Below are 19,783 nucleotides of genomic sequence, written 5' to 3'. Positions count from 1 at the left end.
AGGTTCCCCAAAAGCATCATGTTTTGGCAAGGTGATCCCAAGGCAGAAGAAAGAAAAGTCAGTAGAATGAGAACAGAATTGGATTAGTATTTACTCGAGGTTTTTCTCTGGTTGTACCTCATGGTGAGGGCAGAGTTATAGGCTTTTTGATGGCACACGAGAGCCCAACTTTTCATTTGAAGTTCAAGTAAATTTTTCCAGCTAGCAATTAAGTTCAAAATGAAGCTCCACAAGCATAAAACCTGTGGGTGCTTTTAGAAACTTGTACCAGAAAATCCTCCAAACATGTTATAATATTTTCTCAGTAAAGCTTACAGTGCTAGTTGGATTATATTCCTATTAGATTTAAGTAGTTTGATGCTGCTGATAGAGTTGGTGATCAGGTCCTACTAGTTGTATTCACTCTCTTCTGACCTTCTTCCTCAATCTTTGGCATTTAAAGTTTTATGTTTGGCAAAATATAGTCTGTATATGGAAAATCCAAAGATTTTTTTTTCCTGTGTCAGCTGCAGTTTTCTCTATTTTTTTTTTTTTTTAACTTTCCTTCTTGTTCCTTTGTGTTGTTTTTTCTTTCTTGCTGGTACATAAAGTTCCTCCAGTGACTTAATGAAGGGATGTTGTCTTACCAGGGTGACCAAACACCCTGCCAGGACACTACGGGCTGACATGCTGCGAGTCAGCCAGTCTTTCGAGCTCCAGGCAGATGTTTTCAAAATCAATTTGAAATTTGTTTCCAAAAACAAGGCAGAGTGTTAGTAGAAATGTAGTAGTAGGTGCAGTTTAACATCTCAGGAAATACTCTGATGGGAAGTCTGAAATAGGTGCAGTTAGAAGTGTATTTTCATTGTGTCGCAGAAAATTAAGAAGTCTCCCCCAACAGGCGTCCAGCCACATTTTACTCTTTATGGAAAAGATTTACCAGGGCATGTTGTGCCACCTGATTTGAATACAGTTGTGGTATGTTTTGCAATTTCTATCCCTTACTGCACCCACGCACCCTGCTGAGGTCAGTTCAAGTTGGGCACAAACCTTCTGTCACTGTATTTCCAGTATACCAGAAAGGGTTGCACAGATTATTAATGAGGTGAATTGCAAGCTTGCTTAGCAGTTTCTTCCCAAGAAGGGCAGTTGCTTTTTCCTGCAACAGAAAATGCAGGAGAAAACCTCTTATCTCAGGAGTTCTCATCAAAAGAGTATTCCTTTTTTCTGTGTAAGTTTTTCCTTCCGAGCTCTGTGAAATGTTTTTGTTTAAATTGTAGAAGTCACTTTAAGGATATGTAGTTAGATATATTTCCTAACCTATGTGTGCTGAAATCTAGGGAAGTATATTGATTAAAAAACTAAATAAAATGCCAACAAGAGAGAAAAACCAGGGCTGGCTGTAGGGGAGTGATGGCGATCATCCAGAAGCAATGATGAGAGTCTCAAAGCAAGAAGAAAGTTGAAAGAACCAGCTGGGAAAAAGCAAACACATGAACAGAAAATGCAAGTGTGACAATAAACCCAGGACCAAGCAGGTAAACCCTCATCTTAAACTAACACTTTTAACATGGGTCTTAATGCATGATGTTGCTTGAACTCTATTTAGAGGCAGCGTATGTGTGAAGTTAACAGTTTACACCACCTGACAGTGCAGAACGAAAAGATGAAATGGAACAATTTATCGCACAACCTCTCAAAAACAAGCCCACCCCCTGTCCCCATTGATAAAAAAATTAGTAAAGCTTGCAGTAGTTGACTGTTGTCTTTATTCCCCTCACTTGTTGTATCCCTCTGATGTTTAAGGAAAACCAGCTTTTAGAACAGTAAAGAACTTTTAGGTACTATTGTATGCTACCAGGGCACTACAAATATGCAGAAATTGGGGTTTTTTGGGGGGCGGCGAGGAAGTATTTTTGTGAGTGGAATCACCAGTGACACCTTGGTTCTGGAAGATTAAGTTTGGTTGTAATTTCACATTATTATTCTAAAGGAAAGAACTGCATGTTTGGAGAAAAACATTCTTATTAAAATGTTTTAATTGAGATTACAGATTATCCAAAGAACTGTCAGCCAGCCAAATCTAAAAAGTATTTCTGTAGGTTCTAGGATAACTTATAGATACTTCGTAATGTTAATATGGTTGACTTGGTTCCTTCTTTTTGTATCTGACACAGTTCTTCTTCCAAATAAGAGAACCCAAGGTGAGAGGAAGGTACAAAACCCGCCCTGCTTCTACCAAGCCCAACCTTTCTAGTTATACTCTGGATTTACTACAGGTGACAGTTGTAGTAGATCTAATGGATTCAGTTTGAAACAGAAACAATTAATGCCAGCTGGGATTTCTTAAGTCGAAATAATATTAGCCTCTCTAAACTGAGCTGACAGTCCATATGACATGACATTTTTAAAAAGTATTTTTACAATCTTTCTGGGAAGGCAAGAAAACTGTATGAAGGGTAACTATCTTGCATTCCTGAGTCTTTAGACATATACATGCCAGAGAATCCACTTATTTTTATTAGCTACTTAATTGGCTGGAGATGCTCCACAGCTGACTGTAAAATATCACAGTAATTATAAAAGCTGTGTTCAAGAATAGTTTTCCTGAAAGAAAAACTCAAAAGACAGTAATAAAATGAGTGTTTCTTGTAATACACCAAATAGATCAAGACTTTAGAATAAATGGTCACTGCGAGTCTTGAAGAGAAATGAAGCAAAATACTTTCCAAACTTCCTTCACTGTCTTGCTTTCCACTAAGAACATCTCCAAACTTTACTTGGTAAACACCTCCAAAACTCAGGTATACTGGATTAAAGATTACCTAAAGAGGATATTACTTTCTTGTTTTCATACTGAAAAATTATTAGAGATTTTCTTAAACTTTTATGAATATTAGGCCAACAATCGCTAGAATAGACTGGCATATCCACAGATATGCATGTGAAATTACACAAGTCTGTAATAGCAGGGATGAGGGAATGCTGCATGTTCCAGCACATACTAAATTCCTGCTCAAAAAATGCTTTGTATTTTTTGATAGGTTTACAAAACAAAGTAGTTATTCACATCATATTTGCAAGTTCCAGTTTGTGAGTAAATAGAAGCCAATGTGTTAAAGAAATAAAGTTTAAATAAGGAAAAACTCTCATTAGTTGCTATATTTAGAAAGGATGAAGCAGATACTAAGAACATGCACCTGGATAATAAGATGATGGCAAGACGACTAATTCCTTGTAAGCAGCATTTGTAAATAAAAGTTAGTCTGTTAGTTGCTGTTTCCTCCATAGTTTTGCTGGTCTGGTATTTCTTAAACTCAGAACTTGTCCATGTTGTAAACCCGGAGGTCAGATTTTTCACTCTTCTAAGAAAAATTAACCTTGCAATTTAAGCATTTGACTTGATTGTGCTGTACAGGTATTGACGTTTACTGAAAGCTAAGACATTAGTGACGATATTCAAGTTTGGTTTCCACATTGTTAAACTATGTGCTGGTTTAACATCACATACATCTAACAAACTGCAGTAATAGCTTTTTCATTTAGATTCTGAATTAAAAGCAAGACCACCCCCAGAGAAAATGAGCATGTTTGGATAGTACTTATCCTCTAGCAACCTAAAAGCTATTGCAACTTTTTGTATCCATTCTTTCTAAGAACAAATTAATTTTTCTGCTGCCTTCTCTGTGTGATTCTCCACCAGTTTCTATACATCTGCTGCTTTTTACAAACGAGATGCCACATTAGTTGTACTGCAACATACCATGTGCTGTGGCACAAAGCAGGCAGATTCTAACGAAGTAAATTACAGCCCTAACTTAAGAGCAACAAAAAATCGGAATGTTTCATCTGCCAGTAAATCCATCGAGTTCCTTTACATCACACCATTTGCACTGCAAACATACTAATACTTCATCCCAGAAAGAATTGAGGACCTAATAAGAACTGCCAACAGCCATACTGAAAGGAGAGCTGAACGTTTTTTTAATCTGAAGTGAGGCACTAAACCAATGAACTGTAGATAAAAGCTTTATTTTTTTTCTCAAGGGAAAGCAGGTTAACTCAAAAAATAATTTAGTCCAGTGATTATTTTTTTCTGTAAGTATCAGGAATAGTTTACTCCTTACTGAAAGGGCTACACAAATAGCCCTTTAAAAGATGTTAATTCAAAGCCATCAAAAAGGGAGGAAACACCCTTTGCTTTGTTTCACACTGATCACATTTGTAACTGCTTGTTGCCATTTTACTGTGACTAGTATGGGTACAGGTGACCAATAAAACAGGAACAACAGCTCTCACAGCAACAAAAAACTCCTTTCTGCAGAAGCTGGTTGTGGAGGATGCTAACAGAGAGTGACTGCTGCAAAAATTTTTTTTTTAATTTTTTTTAAGATGTTCCCTGGCTGTTGACCTTCATGCTCCAACATCAGAGGCTGTAGCTGGGTATCTGTAGCAATACAGTTTGTTGTCTGCGCCTCCACTCAATAGCAACTGATGAGAGAAAGGAGAATGGTGATTAATATCAGAACTAAGTTAAATACCTACACAAAAGTTGAAGACTCTGATTTTCTTTCTTTTCTTTGAAGACATAAAAAGAAGTAATGAATAATGAACTGTTAATGCATGACTAAAACCCAGAATCGAAGGGCAGGAGCAATCTTGTCTCTTACCCGTCTCCTAAAATTAGAAGCAAAGTTTTTGCAGGAAAACTTCTAAAGCTTCTCTTGCCTTTTACTGAGGAGCCATACTGAGAATCTTGAACATTAAGAAAATATTTTGGTTTGGGTTTTTTTTCCCATTTTAAACGTGTGTACCACTGCAACAGCCGAACAGCTTGCTACAGAGGATTAGGCAGTTCCTCCTTTGTACGTGCAGGGCCAAACTCCAGCTGTTGGTTCTTGCTGCTGTTTTCGTCTCCATGGCAGCAAATGGTACCTTGGAACACGTATTTTCTCAGTGCGCTGTGCTGCTGGTCTCGTGTCTCTCCTTGTTTAGAATATCAGGGTAATGCCAACTTAATGCTACTGAGCTTAATCCTCCTCCTTTGCGCAGCAGCATGGGGAAGTGCCGCAGTGCGTATGACAGTAACACCCGATTATCAACCCAGTACCAGCCCCAGCACAACTAAAACTTCCCGTTCTCTTCTGTCTTTAGACATTAAGGCAAAAATAGTCCGTGGCTGCTTTTAGCCCCCACTCCTAACCAGCATGTGCAGTAATTCAGTAACTTGCTCTTCAGATTCTTACCCCTGTGTCTGTCCAGTCCACACACAAAACCTTGTCTTCATGAGCAGCCAGGTCATACAGAGGAGCTTTGCAGCTGGGAAGACACAGGTATTTACAGTCACACATTTGAAGTTACGTGAGCAATCACAGATATGGTCAAGCAGTTATAAACGCTTTCAGAGAGTACACGTATCTACCATCTGTGGTGATTTCTCTGGACCTCCTAAGGTAAGCGTTAGCATCTCCTACATCCCCAAAGAGAAAAGCAGCAACATTTTTCACCTGGCTGCAAACTACCCTGAGGCTAAAATTTAATCGATCTGATTGTCAGGAACAGTTTACTATATAGTTTCCTTCTTCCATGTGTGATGCTGCTTAACTGTGTGTGTTTTCCAGAAAAGCCATTTGTGTTTTCTGAATGAAAACCACTGCATTGCTTGGAAACTTGTAATGACAGGTCTGAAAAGAGTATCCAGTGAAACTTTGCTGTTAGCCTCATTCCTTAGAATGTCTTCTGTTCCTTAAAACAGAGGAATGGTTAGCAGACCTTCTGCTGTTCCTAATCCCAGTAGCAATGTTCTGGTTGCTCCCTCTGCCTGTCAATCAGTGCTGCTGTTAATGCCAGGTGAGTCCCATTTTGGAACACCCTACAGCTCCCTCAGCTACTAAGCCACAGGTCCTCTAGCAGACTACAAGTATTTTTCTCCCTTTTGTTATATGCTTGATTCCTAAAACCTACAGGATTTTCATGAATGCCACAGGAGTTTCCAATGAATGGCTTAGACTGCTTTTGCTATTTCATTAGCTTAACCGACCCTGTAAGTTTACACACATTTGAATAGCAAAAAAACCACTCTTTACCTCCTTGTGTCCCAGAGCTTCACAATGTTGTCCAGAGAACCAGAGAGCAGCTGATACTCATGGGTAGGTGACCACTTCACAGATGTCACCCAGCCTGTGTGAGATGTCAGAGACAGGAGAACCAAGGAGCCATCTGCACAGAAAAAGAGGAAAAAAAAAAAAAGACATCAGCAGATGCCAACTGAAACAAGTACTTTTGAGATGGGTACAAAATCTGAGAAAAGCAGTCAGTAACATATTTGTGTTCAAGGTAAGTGTTTCTTCCACCAGGAACTCTGACTTCAAAAATCAAAGTGAACTTAAAAGAAAACAAACAAAAATATACGCCACACAAGTTTGGGGTGGGGGGAAGCAAACCAAAGAAACCCAAAATCTGAAAATGTATTTCCTTGTCACTTTATTCTCTTTCCAAAGATTTTTTTTTTTAAAAAGGCAAACAAAAAATTGCTTTTGTTATTAACATATAAGAATACTGGTAAACTCTGGATTAGATTTATAGAAGCTAAACAAATACAGCATGTCTAAGAAATAAATCTGGTAGGCTCAGTCATAAATTATCCAAAATACTGTCAGACATGGCATCCTACTATATTGTAACAAAGCAACTACTATTTCACTGTAATGATGGTCTGACCAAATTAGGTGTGAACCTTACCATAAAAAAAGAAAGTTCAGGCCTGTAACTACACAGTTGAACTTTCATTAGTAATTAAAAAAAAAAAAAAAAACAAAAGGAAAAGTTAGGATGAGTTAGTCTTCTAAATTATTAGGTGAGAAATCAAAGGAAATCTTGCAAGAGATTATGGAAAACAGTCATAATGTTTGTATATAACAAAAGCCGCCAAATGGCTTGTTTCAAGCAGAGGAACCAGAAAACAGTTTGTGAAATGTCTCCCAACAGGCAGAAGTTCTGATTTTGAGAAGGTGACTTTGAGAACATTCATGATTTTGCTCACCTTTGCTGCGAGGATCCCATAGTCTAATATGTCTGTCGGTGCTCCCAGACACAAGGCGTCGACAAAGCGGTGAGTAGGAAATAGAATTAAACACTTTGTTTCCTGTCTATCAGAAAATAAAATAATAACTCTAAGAGAGGAGCTACCATTTTGCACAACCTTCTTCTTTGAGCTGGACTTCAGCTGAACCTACAGACAAAGTATAATGATCTCACCAGAGTTGATTTGAGATCTCCAGTCTCAGCGTCCCAGAGTTTAATGGTGTGGTCCCATGATGCACTACAAATTTCTTCAGCATCTGACCACAGCACAGAGGAGACGGCTTCTGTGTGGCCAGAGAGGGTTGCCAGGGGGGTCTAGAATTTAAAGGTGAGAGATTAGATTGAATATTGTCCAAAAAATCTATTCTTTCAACAAATAAAAATGTGTCTGATTAGCCTGAGACATATCATCAGAGGTTTTCACACAGTCACTTTTAACAAAGATAAATTATTTTGTGTGGCCACAGTTCCAAAATAAAATTCTGGACAAATCATCTTACCCTTGTTAGTCCCAACTGTTCAGTTTTCTGCTTCTTCCGTGGTCTGTTAGCTCCTTCTTCCACTTCATCCTCTTCGTCTGTAGGTACTGTGACAGAAGACAGACAGACTTGATCTAGAGGTTTTTGAACTGCATTTCCATATAGGTAATTAAGCAAACCCCCATATTCACAGTACCTAACTTGTCTATGATATGTGAATATTTTAACCTTACACCTCTGATCAGATCAGTATTATCTCCATTTTGAAAAAGAGGAAAATGAATACAAGTTAAGTTATATTTTCCAGGTCATGCAGTTTTAAAATGAAGTCCCAATGAATTTTTAAGACCATCCTTACTCATGGAAAATTCCAACAGTAATGCAAGGTGTGTGATTATACACAATCTTTCTCTTAGATACAATACCTACATCTATACTCCCAATGTGAAAGAATATGACTTGGAACAGTGAAAGAATCAGTTCAGATCAAATGGGATTATTCGACATTTCTAGAAAAGACTTGGTCATCTTACTGTCCTCCATGTTATGGTGTCAATAACAGAACAGGAAAATAGCCCACAAACTTTTGATTTGTAAGAAGTCTATACTGAAACCTGCAAATTTATATAAATTTATTAAAAGAGAGAAAATACTGTGTTCTGAATAAATATCAGCACACAGTTGATAACTGTATCTGAAATTGTGTTACCAAGCAAAACAATAACTTAATATACTGATGTACAGCACTACAAAGCTTACAAAAAAAAAAGTTCTAGCTTTTAACGTTACAGACTCAAGTTTTCTTAAAGAAAAACGTATTCAAATATCCGTCTTTCAGGTTGTTGTAAGTACAGGGTTTTTTAAGAAGCTAAGAATCTGTGCTTATGCTTATCTTACCTGCAGACCAGATCTTTAACATCTTATCCCAGGATCCACTGCAGAACTGTATGAACAGAAACATTTTGTTAAAAGTTGGTCCAGACAGACCTTGTAAGCCACACTAAATACACCTCCTGCTTGAGAAGTTAACCAATGGATCATAACACATGAAGAACAGTGCTGGGCTCCTCAAAAAAAAAAAAAATCAACTTCACTCACAGAAGTCAAGAGCAGCAGTCTATGGGCTTGTGCTGTCTAAAGTCACCTTCAGCTTTTTGTGATATTAGAGGTTAAGTGCATCACTTTGAAAAGATGGCCTAGTGTTGATGTAGCACTTCTAATCCTCAATAACCACCATTCATAACAAGACTGGAAACTTATCAGTGTGTCAGTCATAATAACATGATGACTACTACCTAATCAGGGACAAAAAGATGATTTTTGAGCGATGGGCTATGTGTGAGCCAGTGCAGGCAGGTCGCAAGAATGTTCTTCTACACCCCAGCTGCAAGCCACTTGAGCGTGCTTAAAATTTTCCTCCTTGCCACTCTTGCACTGTTTCCACACAAGCTACTAACATCCCAAAAGACAAAGGTTTCTTTCCAGGAGTCACTCACTTTGGTTCTCGTGCAATCCACAGCTATGGAGTCGACGCTCCCCGCATGTCCCCTGCAGCAGTGAAGGGCTTTCACTTTGTTTTTCTCCACGTTCCACTCCCATAGCAGAACCGTTTGGTCCATAGAAGCACTGAGCAACAGGCACGATAAACTATCTGAGGAGAAAAAAAAAAACCAAACAGTCATGCTCACACCCAACTCAGCTTTCCAAAGTCTTTTTAGTCTATATATAATTATTCTAGTCAAAGAAGAAAGATACAAATAGATAGAAAGTAATGTATATCTCAGTTTACATCATGTTATCCTGCAAGTACAGTTAATATAAATATATGTACCAATATTTGCTAAAAGACTGCAAGGTGGATAGACAATGTACATGTTAAACTAACTATACTCATTAAAGGACTGGTTTACTCACACCACAACTTCCTTTCTCACACCACTGTCAGAGATCAATATTATTAAATATTCATGGTTGAGGAATTATGACATTTCTCCCCCAATAAATCAAACTATTACTACTCCCCTAATACAGATACTGACCTTTCTTCACCCATGCCACATCCTTCACTACTTCTGTATGCCCAGCTATTGTCATGATGGATCTTCCTTCCAAAGACCAGATTCGAGCAGTCTGATCGTAGCAGCCAGTTAATATCCTACAGGGTACACAGTTTGAAACATTATTGTCTTTAAAACCAACAATACTTTTAAGAAAAAAAGCCTCAACCAGAAACTTGGAAAAATACTAGCACAGTAACTGGTTGGCTGAAGCGATTTCAAAATATAGCTACTTTGTGTATTTTAAAAAAAAAAAGTTTGGAAAAGTAAAAAAAAAAAAAATCTTTTTGTTACAGAGCAAATCTTCAGGAAAACCTGCAATGCAAGGCGTACATTACTTTGCCTAGTTGATTGGAAAATGTATGTAAAAATGCAGTAGAAAAGGACAATTAAGGTTAGTTGGGTTTTTTTAAAGAAAAGCTCTCTATAAAGGTAGACTATTATATTTGTTGCTAATGAATGTCACATTTGAAGTCAAGGGTTTAAGCTAAAAAGAGAAATAAGGAAATCTTGCTGTCCTTTAAGAGAAAGGTGTTATCCATTAACAGTATCTCATGTTCAGTGACTCGAGCTGTTCTCTACTTGTGTTAAAGTCACTGGCAGCACAGAATACAGATGTTAAACCTGAACTGCTGACAAAAGCAAGTAACTGACTGACTTGACAGGTTAAAAAAATAAAAACAGAGCAAAGCGGGGGGAAAAGTTATTAAACAGACAGAACACCACTCCATTTGGCACCATGGAGTCCTCTGCACACAACAGGTATAAGCAGGATGAAACTTTAACTTGGTTTACCATTCCTCAGTGCCCTGAACAGAACTGATCCAGTCATCATGGAAGATGCATTCCTCCGGCTGAGGGGCCATATATTTCTCCACATACTCTATTTCCACCACTTCTTCCTGAGGTCACAGACAAAATACTTATTTAGTGTGGTTTTATTTTTTTTAATCAATAACAGTCATATTAAACGGTAGCGTGGTGCAAATATACAAGTTTATTGGGCAAAGATCTTGCTATCCAAGTCCTTTGCCACATTAGTGGGACTAAAGTGTTTAGAAAAAAGTATCAGAATTATAATACATTGCTTTCCATGTTTTTAACAAATTACTACTAAATAGCAAGCGTGAAGCAAAAGCAAATAATTTCACTCTTCACAGGTTCCTCTTCAGTATTTATCCATAAATAACAATTGTCTAAAATGCTTCACAACATTTTATAGAGGTAATACTAACCTCCCCATTACCCCCTCATGTAACTAATACAGTAGAAGACAAAAATATATTAATGATGAATTGAATAAGACAAGAATTTCCTCTCTAAACTGCATACAGACATTGGATAATGATGTTCCTTGCACTGCTCAGTCCCGTAATGACTTTGCAGTTCAGAATGGATTTAAACATACAGCAAATTCTCCTGGGAAAGTCAGAAAAGAAATAAAACTGAGCAAGGAAATCTACCTGGTCAGGATGACACTGTAATACATAAATCAGGTTGAAGTAAGTTGGCTAAGTCTGTATAACTGGCCAAGATGAGTATGACTTACTGTGGAGATATTTTCCATTTCCATGTGCGTGACCAGCGGCACACGCAAGAACTGGCCATTGATAAGGAAGTCGAATTCCACATATTTGTGATCCGCTGAAACAAATTAAGAAAAATCCATGTTCAGGTGTCACTGTTTATTTGATAGCATCAAGAACAGCATCATTCTGTGGCTGGTTGAGGAGAATGGAGCAAACAAGAGGTTAAAAAAGACAAAAAAAACCCAAACCAAACCAAAAACCCCCAACAAAACAAAACCAAAAAACCCCAAACCAACCAACCAAACACAAAACCAAACAAAACCCACAACAATAAAACAGTTGATTTCTTCTCCCAGTTGTAAGTGGGCAGCCCATGAATTCCATGGCATTATGTGAGTTAAGAGGAAGGAAAATGTGCTGTTGGGGTTCAAAGAGTTAAGTTTGCCTCTTATTAACACATTATATCCTAATTCCTTTTTGCTGTAGCTACATCTAGTCAAACCCCTGTGGTACTTCATGACTGTTCTATGTGGAGCTTGCCACTGCTTGCCCACACCTGTGTCATCACTAGCTAGCGCCATGTATTTGAGGCAACAGTAGGAAAATCTTAAGAATTTTTGGTTCCTATTCCTCTTTCTGTAATGGCAGAGTTGACAAAGGCCCCACATTTTGACAAGATCATTGTACTGCGCACTAGTCTTCCGTTTGAGGTTGTTTGCAATTTCATGGGTTAAAAGCAACTTGCAGAAGTCTCAGCAGGTTAAGATACAACTAGTCTGGTTTCTTATAGAAAATGGGATTTTTTCAACAATGTTGCATAGGTGTCTTTCCCCTAAAAAATCTTTCAAGTCAGCCAGGCCCATTTCAGCTAGCATTGGCAGAACGGTTGAGCTCTTCTCAAAGGCTTCCATAGAAACCAAACATTTGGTTTCATTGGTTCTTCTTCCAGGTTTTGGGGAACATTTCCATTCCCATCTGTTGGGGCAGCCTGGAATGTGGCGCTGGGCAGACTAATCCAGCCTGTGGGGCGTTTCTCCGGGGACTGCCCACCAGCACTGCTACCTGCTGAGCTTCAGATCAACTTCAAAGAGCCCCTTAGTCTGGACAGTGCTGAGAACAGGAGACTGAGGGGAGACCTTATCACTGTCTACAACTACCTGAAAGGAGGTTGTAGCATGGAGAGGGTTGGTCTCTTCTCCCAAGTAGCAAGTGATAGGACAAGAGGAAATGGCCTCAAGTTGTGCCAGGGGAGGTTCAGATTGGATATTAGGAAAAAATTTTTCAGGGAAAGGGTTGTTGGGCATCGGAACAGGCTGTCGAGGGAAGTGGTGGAGTCACCATCCCTGGAGGGGTTTAAAAGGTGTTTAGACGAGGTTCTTAGGGACATGGTTTAGTGCCAGAGTTGGGTTATGGTTGGACTCTATGATCCTGAGGGTCTCTTCCAACCGAAATGGTTCAATGACTCTATGACAGCCAGACTGGAACAGGAGGGCAGGACCTGCTCAGGCTGCAGCCTGACCTCCCTGGGGGACCTGCAAGTACCTGAGCGCTGCTTCTGACTGTAACAGCTTGTTTCCCAGGCTGGGCCTGCCCCGAGCCGTCCCGCTGGCCGCACCTGGTCCTGTTCAGCCCGGCCCACCGGGAGCGCGGGGCCGCTCATGGCAGCGCCACAGCCGGTGCCCCCACCCGGGGCATGTGCTCAGAAACGTGGGGTGAAGTGGAACTTATCACAGAACGTCAGGGATTGGAAGGGACCTCGAAAGCTCATCCAGTGCAATCCCCCCGCCGGAGCAGGAACACCCAGATGAGGTGACACAGGAAGGTGTCCAGGCGGGTTGGAATGTCTGCAGAGAAGGAGACTCCACAACCTCCCTGGGCAGCCTGGGCCAGGCTCTGGCACCCTCACCATGAAGAAGTTTCTTCTCACATTTAAGTGGAACCTCCTGTGTTCCAGTTTGCACCCGTTGCCCCTTGTCCTATCATTGATTGTCACCGAGGAGAGCCTGGCTCCATCCTCCTGACACTCACCTTTTACCTATTTATAAACATTAATGAGGTTGCCCCTTAGTTTCCTCCAAGCTCCAGAGCCCCAGCTCCTCAGCCTTTCCTCACACGGGAGATGCTCCACTCCCTTCAGCATCTTCGTGGCTGCGCTGGACTCTCTCCAGCAGTTCCCTGTCCTGCTTGAACTGAGGGGCCCAGAACTGGACACAATATTCCAGATGCCGTCTCACCAGGGCAGAGTAGAGGGCAGAGCGGCTCTGAAGAAAAGGCAGAGCCTGCCCGGGGCTGCTCTGAGCTCCCGCCGGGGAGAAGCGCCCGCCCGCCCCGGCACCTACCGTTCCCGGCCGCCAGCAGCTTGTTGATGAGCTGGCTGAGGTCGGTGGTCTCGGAGGCCGCGGGCACCGAGAAGGGCACATCCTCCACGGCGTACCTGCGGGCACACACAGCGCCGTCACCGCCTCTGCGTCACCCCACCTCAAGCCGCCCTCCCCCCGGCCCGGCCGGGCGCCCCCTCACCTGGGGTTCTGCGTGCGGAACCGCGCCGTGACCTGCGCCATGCTGCCGCCGCGTGGCCGCCGCGTCGCCCTGGAGACCACAGCGCCCGGCGTGCCGCGCGCGGGGCGGGCTCCTTCCCGGCGTCCCCCGCGCGCCCGCCCGCTCCCTCCTTCCCGCCCTCCCGCCCTCCCTGGCGGCCGGAGCGCGGCGCGCGTGCGCCGAGGGGCGGCGAGCATGGCGGCGCGCGCGGGAGCCCGGCTGAGGTGCGGGAGCGTCCCCCGCGTCCCCCGCCCCGGGGCCGTGCTGGGAGGGGCGTCAGCGGGGCGGGAGGGCCGCGGGGCAGGGGGTGCGGTGCGGTGCGGTGAGGTGAGCTGACCCCGTTCCCCTCAGGGCTGGGGGCGCGGGGTCGCGCTTTCCGCGGTTCCGCCGCCGGGGGGGTGTCCCGGGTGTCCCCGGTACCGGCGCTGCCCGCGGCGGTGAGTGGGTCCCGCGTGGGGTGCGCGCTGCGGACGGGGCCTCGGCGTGACCCGGGCTGCGGCTCTTTGCGTGCGAAGCGACTCGTATAAACAAACTTCTTACTAGGAGCGATAAACCCGGCACGCAGCGGGCTCTAAAAGGCGCTGTAAGTGAACCTGCTTTTCGGGGAGAAGGCTGCTTGTGCGAGTACCTGCTCTGTGGGTTGTTTTTGGTTTCGTTTTTAATTTATTTTGGTTTTCCCCGCCTTTTTGACAGCTGCTTGTGCCCCCTCGGGGAGCAGCTGAGCTCTCCCCGTGTGGTGACTGTGGCTGGGGCGACTCGTTGGAGTGCGCAGGTGTCACCTCGTGATGCTTTGTGAGACTCTGGAGTCTCGTCTATTTCTGAAGTGTACTTGTTTGTTAACATAATTGGTACACATACGTTTTGCAGATACTTGTGTTAACTACGTAAAAGCAACTTGAGAAGCCTTTTAAGTAGGAGTTCCGTGGTCTGTGCATTTTTCACTGTCTTCTGTGACAGAGAGAAGCTGAATCTCAAGCCTGGTACAAGTTAATATAAAGCTAATTGTAACTGCTTTACTTGAGGGCATCACTATGCCTTGATTTTCTCCCTGTTGTGTTTTACCGTAATTTTAGCCCTTCGTAATGGTGGTAGAGAGATGTCATTAGGGCAACTTTTTCAGAGACAGTGTTTAATTGTTGTAAGCTGTGCATATCTTAAATCTCTTTATAAAACCTCTGAAACGTTTCACGGAAAACCCCAAAAAGATTGTTGGTAAGGCATTTGACTGTATGTATTTCCAGTCATGAAGTATAAATTAATACCAGAATGAGGAATATTGCTATCAGAAATGCTGAAAATGAATTTGCACGGTCGAGCTTTGATTTCCCTTTTAAAATTTTTTTAAAATGGGCATGCATCAAAGACGTGAAGCTTGAAAAACGTATGACAATTCCCTCCTGACAGAGTAATCCAAGGTAGAATGTGCTCCTTATCACAGCAGACTTATCCGTCCAGGGTTCTTCTTATGGCTAAAATCTTGCACTGTTAACTCAGTGTTAAAATAAGTAGCTCTGGGGTTTTGAAAGGCAGTACCTCTCTCTGGGATGTGGCTGCATGTTGCCTTCCCAAGGAGTCCTCGTAATGGAGGGAAGGCAGGAGCAAGCGTTCATAGGAACCCTCAAATTTATGTCAGTCTAGAGCTGTGTGTTTTTAAGGACCACTGCTTGTACTTGGTAGGTGTAAGTATCACAAGAGAATAAAGAGTCGGAGGCAAGAAAATACAGAAATTTAATACCTTAAGGCAGGGCAGAGATGTGACTGGTCAATAATAGAATTTCAAAGTAATGCTAGCTTGACTTTTCTGTTTGTGTCTTTAAAGGTTTATATATTAAGAATCAGTGTAAGGGCTTCTAGATTAGAGGGTGGATGGTCTGCAGCTGTTAGGAGAAGGGGTCACCTCGGAGTGGGCGCTGAAATCCTGTTCCTGTTGGGAGCACCTGATGATGTACAAGTTGTGTCTGCGGATGGCAGGCAGTGAGAACCCAGCCTATGCAACAGATGCCCCGGGCTTTGACGGCTCTGTTATCCTGGGAGTTCTTGATCGCTAAATAAATGGAGATCGGACTGTATTGTGTGCTTCGCTGAATGATCTTGAACTACCAGTGCATTTTGTCTTTGGAACTGAACCACTAATGGTAACGTGTGGGCTGGATTGCAGTGCATGGTGTTTGCTCTCTTGAAGATCCTGCATAAAATGCTCACGGTGGTTATCATGTTTGCCCGTGCTAGCAGTTTCTGTGGATGCTTGCTCTCTTTGTAGAGTTGAACTAAGGACAGCAATGGCCGTAGATTTCCCTTTGTTTTGAGCCAAGTGCTTCCCAGATGGAGGGAGGGTGAAGGAAACAGTCCCGTGGTGTTAAAATGCGCTAACCCTTTATCTGGAAACAGCCTTGGAGTGGTGGACATCATGGAGAGCAGCCTGTGGAGCTGCATTAAAGCTAAAGCTGAGGCACAGAGAGCCGAGGATACCAGCTGTTGATCCTGTTTTACATTACCATTAAACTCCTGCATTGCTGCTTCAACCTGTTGTTAAACGTGGAATACAGTAGTGTTACTTTGGAAATTTTTGTGGCACTTATGCAAAGTGTTTATGAAAAGAAGGGATACTTGCATGTTATTTACTTATTCATGACAAAATATCCATATATATATATATATATACACACACAGAGGATGTAACAGTTAGCAACATTTATACAACTATAAAATTTATTAACTATGTATGTACTCGTATGTGTCTGTAAAAGTGTATTTCTTTAAGACAAAAAAAATTGTTTGGGGTTGCACAGCACTTAAGGTAATGAAACCTGGATGGTTAAACCATGAAGTTCATTGGCCGGGGTGATGTGTGTGCCAATGTTTTGCCTGGGTTAGAACAGCGATTCGACAAAGTCACAGGGCAAAAGCATGCTAAGGATGTTTTTTTTAAACACAAAGATAAAACTTCACATGTTTCTGGGCTGCTCATAAGAGGAAGCTGGATAGATATCACCGCATATTTACTCTGCTGTTGTCATTTTTCCCCTGTTTTCCTAATAACCAGTGTTAGATACAGGATACCGGGCTACTTGGCCCCTTGATCTGTCCTGATACAGCCGTCGTCCTTATGTCCTGTAGCCAAGTTCCAGCACGCTCTGGCTGTGTGCCATCAGTATCCCTGGAACAAACTGCTTCAGTTTATCTCAAATAATTAAATGTGCTGCTTGGGCAAAACTGACATATCTTCTTTGCATCTTCTAACTGAGGGGAAATGGTTGAGTGGTGATGAAATCTGGTTTTCTGTCTTTTGTTTCCTTTGCTGCTAACATGCTTTAGACATTTTAACTAAACCATCTCATAAAGCTACAAAATATTTGGTAAACGTGACGTAACTTCATTTGGAAGTTGGTTTGGAGTGTCATCACTTGAAAATTGAATGGAAAAATAGATCTACTTTAGATTAAAGTATTTAGTATATTGAGCGTATGAGCAGCTTAACTTCACAATGTTGTTTGTATCAGCAGGATGCTTTATTCAGCTTCAAAAGCCAAGGAGATGTGGATTTACTTTGCTTGTGGTCCTTTATATCTTCGCAAAGCAAAACAAATTTGTGCTTCCAGGGTTGTACAGTTCTTTCCCAGTGGCTCTCTAGCCTTTTACCTTCTCCTTATTAAAGCTGTAAATGGTTGAAATAACACAGCCAAGAAGGTCCATCTCAAGGAATTTACTGTGTGGTGTGATGAAGAAGATAAAACTGGTAGGAGCCTCGTGCTAGTATAATGCTGCCTGTTTTTAAAATAGATCCTGAGGGGGAAAATCCTGAACACCTTTCCCCCGCCCTCACCCCAAACTGAAGGAAGTAAGTTTTCTTCTATACAGTTTGGCATATTATATGTGTAGTCTAGTATATATGTACTCGAGTAACATAGGGGCCAAGTTAATTTGTCATTTTGTCTCGTTGCTTATGACTATGTGGGACTGGTCACTGCTTTAAGGGGCAAACTGTCTGGGTGAAAGCCTTGTCCTGTGGATTCGGCAACTCACTGTCCAATATTAGCTGTTTGCTCGAAGGTTCGTAGTGGGCAGCTGAGCTCCTCGAAGTGCTTTACTTTGGGATAGGAGGTAAATCTCCGAAGTGCAGGGAGCTCTGTCTTTTTGTGTTTTGTCGCCTGATTCATACCAAATTTTGTTTTGGATATCTGACATTTTTCCTGCCCAAGCTTACTGCTGTAGGCTAACAATAGTAATTGCATTTAATTTATATGTTGTTTTATAACCCTTTAAAACAAATGCAGTTTACTTCAAGATGGCTGCATGACAGAGTTGGATAACAGAAATCCCGTCTGTTGATTATGACAGTAGATTACTACTAATTTTGTAAAGCAGTGCTGGCATATCTTTAAATACCAAATGTTCTCTAGATGGTTATTAGTTGAGTGCTTGTGGACGTATTTAGGTGAAAATCATGAGTGTGTATGTGTGTTTTGTATCTATGTGTGCAGTGAGAAGTCAAGCAAATTGTCTTGTACAAGAGGCTAAACTGCTGGAGCAACACACTGAAATTTTTCTGTAGTGGGTAATAAAGTGAAAAAGCAGCAAGGATTTCTGGAGGGCTTTGCTGTTAGCTTGCAATGGCATTAGACCTTGTAAGGCTGAATTTGCAAGACCGGAAAAAAAAAAAACCAACCTGCAGCAATGTCTTACTTGAGGCTAAAGTATGAAAGGCTGAAATAAACTTTTGTAATTTTTTTCAGGTCGTCTTGTAATGGAAAAAAATGGAGCTGACCATGACATTGCTATGGAAGGACCTAATGATTTGTTCATAGGCAACCGTGATAATACAGGAAAGTCAGAAACAAATGATCAGGTTTCTCAGGTGAGGTATGAATGTCTTGTCTTTGTAAATGCTTTCTTTATGTCTTCTCTGATGAATTTACAGCATGGTATTTCATCAGTGTGTTTTCCCTTGCATTTATAGTAATACATTGTGTCTTCTAAAAAAGTACAAACGTTCCTTCCCTTGGATTCTTGTGCCATTCACTTTTGAACTGATTAATACCTAAATGTTGTATGCAGTGACAGCATTCAGCAATTATATTAACAGATCCTGCTATAGTGCTAAAGAAATATGTTTTATTATGTTAAAATCTTTTAATAAAAGAATACTTGATGACCTGCCTTGAAGTAGGAGGGGTTCAGAACACTTGAAAATCAGGTCAAATTGCTTAGTAACCAAATGTGGCAAAAAAGAATCCAGGGACACAGGATTATTGTATTATATATTATATAATTTATATTTTATATTTGGGAGTATATCTATTATATTATATTGGGGAGCTTTTAATGTATTTATTATAAAATATTGCCAGATATTCGTAGTCAGAGAGATTTCTGTGCATACATATTCTCCTGCAGATTTCTTCAGCAAACATAAAATATTATTCAGGTAGTGATTTATTAGTGTGCTTATGGTCTCTATCCAATGTCTTTAACACCACTAGTGCCATTTATTTGTTTCTGCTTTTCTGGTGTAGTTTACAGTAGATGGTTTCAGCACAGAAGCTTTATGCCTGCAGAATTTTTGAGAAGGTTGTTTAGCCCTGGTCTAACTTTAATATAAAATTTAGAAACATTTTTCCCGACTCTTTGGATTTGTAGTTTATATTTTTTTGTAGCAGAAATTTCAGAGTTGTTTCTGTAATTGCTGCAAGAGATACAACCAATTGTATTCCTTCTTGCATTGGCCAGATGACAGCCTGACATGATATTTTACACAAGGGCTGCCTATTTTCCATTATTTTTACCTGTTTAGTATTTGTGGTGTTAGAGTTTCAACAAGACAGATATCTGTGCTTAAAGATTTAAATTTAATGAAAATGGGATGTGCTGTAAGAACTTGATTCTGCAAGCTCAATGAGAATAAGCTCTGAGTACCTATTTTTTGAGACTTGCAAAATCTGATTCTTGATCTTGCACTGTATAATTCTTGGACTTGAATTGGTGGGTTTGTGTTGCTTGTGTTTCTTCTCCGGTAAAGAAATAAGAAAGCCTATAAAGATTTTTGTCTTTGTAGCTAAATGCTTGTATCTAAAGGCCGAGTAGAATACTATCGTGGATTTCTTTTCAAGTCAAATCAAGT

At 41.2% G+C, this 19,783-nt stretch overlaps 2 protein-coding genes across 7 annotated transcripts in view; one reads left to right on the top strand and one right to left on the bottom strand.

Moving 5' to 3' along the window:
* Positions 1 to 4,013: 4,013 nt before the first annotated feature.
* Positions 4,014 to 13,721, bottom strand: WDR12 (WD repeat domain 12). The gene is made up of 13 exons (XM_065637862.1): positions 13,648 to 13,721; positions 13,467 to 13,561; positions 11,148 to 11,242; positions 10,394 to 10,500; positions 9,581 to 9,696; positions 9,038 to 9,192; positions 8,439 to 8,484; positions 7,563 to 7,648; positions 7,237 to 7,377; positions 7,022 to 7,127; positions 6,066 to 6,198; positions 5,226 to 5,298; positions 4,014 to 4,470 (listed from the first exon to the last, which is right to left on the bottom strand). Exons 1-13 carry the CDS (start codon positions 13,686 to 13,688, stop codon positions 4,393 to 4,395), a joined length of 1,272 nt encoding a protein of 423 aa, XP_065493934.1. The 5' UTR covers positions 13,689 to 13,721; the 3' UTR covers positions 4,014 to 4,392.
* Positions 13,722 to 13,837: 116 nt separating this feature from the next.
* Positions 13,838 to 19,783, top strand: part of CARF (calcium responsive transcription factor) — a 37,962-nt gene continuing 32,016 nt past the window's right edge. For all 6 annotated transcript variants that reach the window (XR_010606393.1, XR_010606389.1, XR_010606391.1 and 3 more), the window contains exons 1-2: positions 13,838 to 13,889; positions 18,399 to 18,520. Coding sequence is in view for 1 of the 6 variants with exons in the window: in XM_065637878.1 (XP_065493950.1) it covers positions 18,504 to 18,520 (17 nt within the window). In the remaining 5 variants the exon portion in view is untranslated. The remainder of the gene's footprint in view (positions 13,890 to 18,398; positions 18,521 to 19,783) is intronic.

This window comes from Caloenas nicobarica, chromosome 6 (assembly GCF_036013445.1).
Source record: "Caloenas nicobarica isolate bCalNic1 chromosome 6, bCalNic1.hap1, whole genome shotgun sequence".
In the NCBI taxonomy this organism is placed as follows: Eukaryota; Metazoa; Chordata; class Aves; order Columbiformes; family Columbidae; genus Caloenas; species Caloenas nicobarica.
The sequence above is the reverse complement of the archived record's forward strand: the minus strand, read 5'-3'. Positions and strand labels throughout refer to the sequence as shown.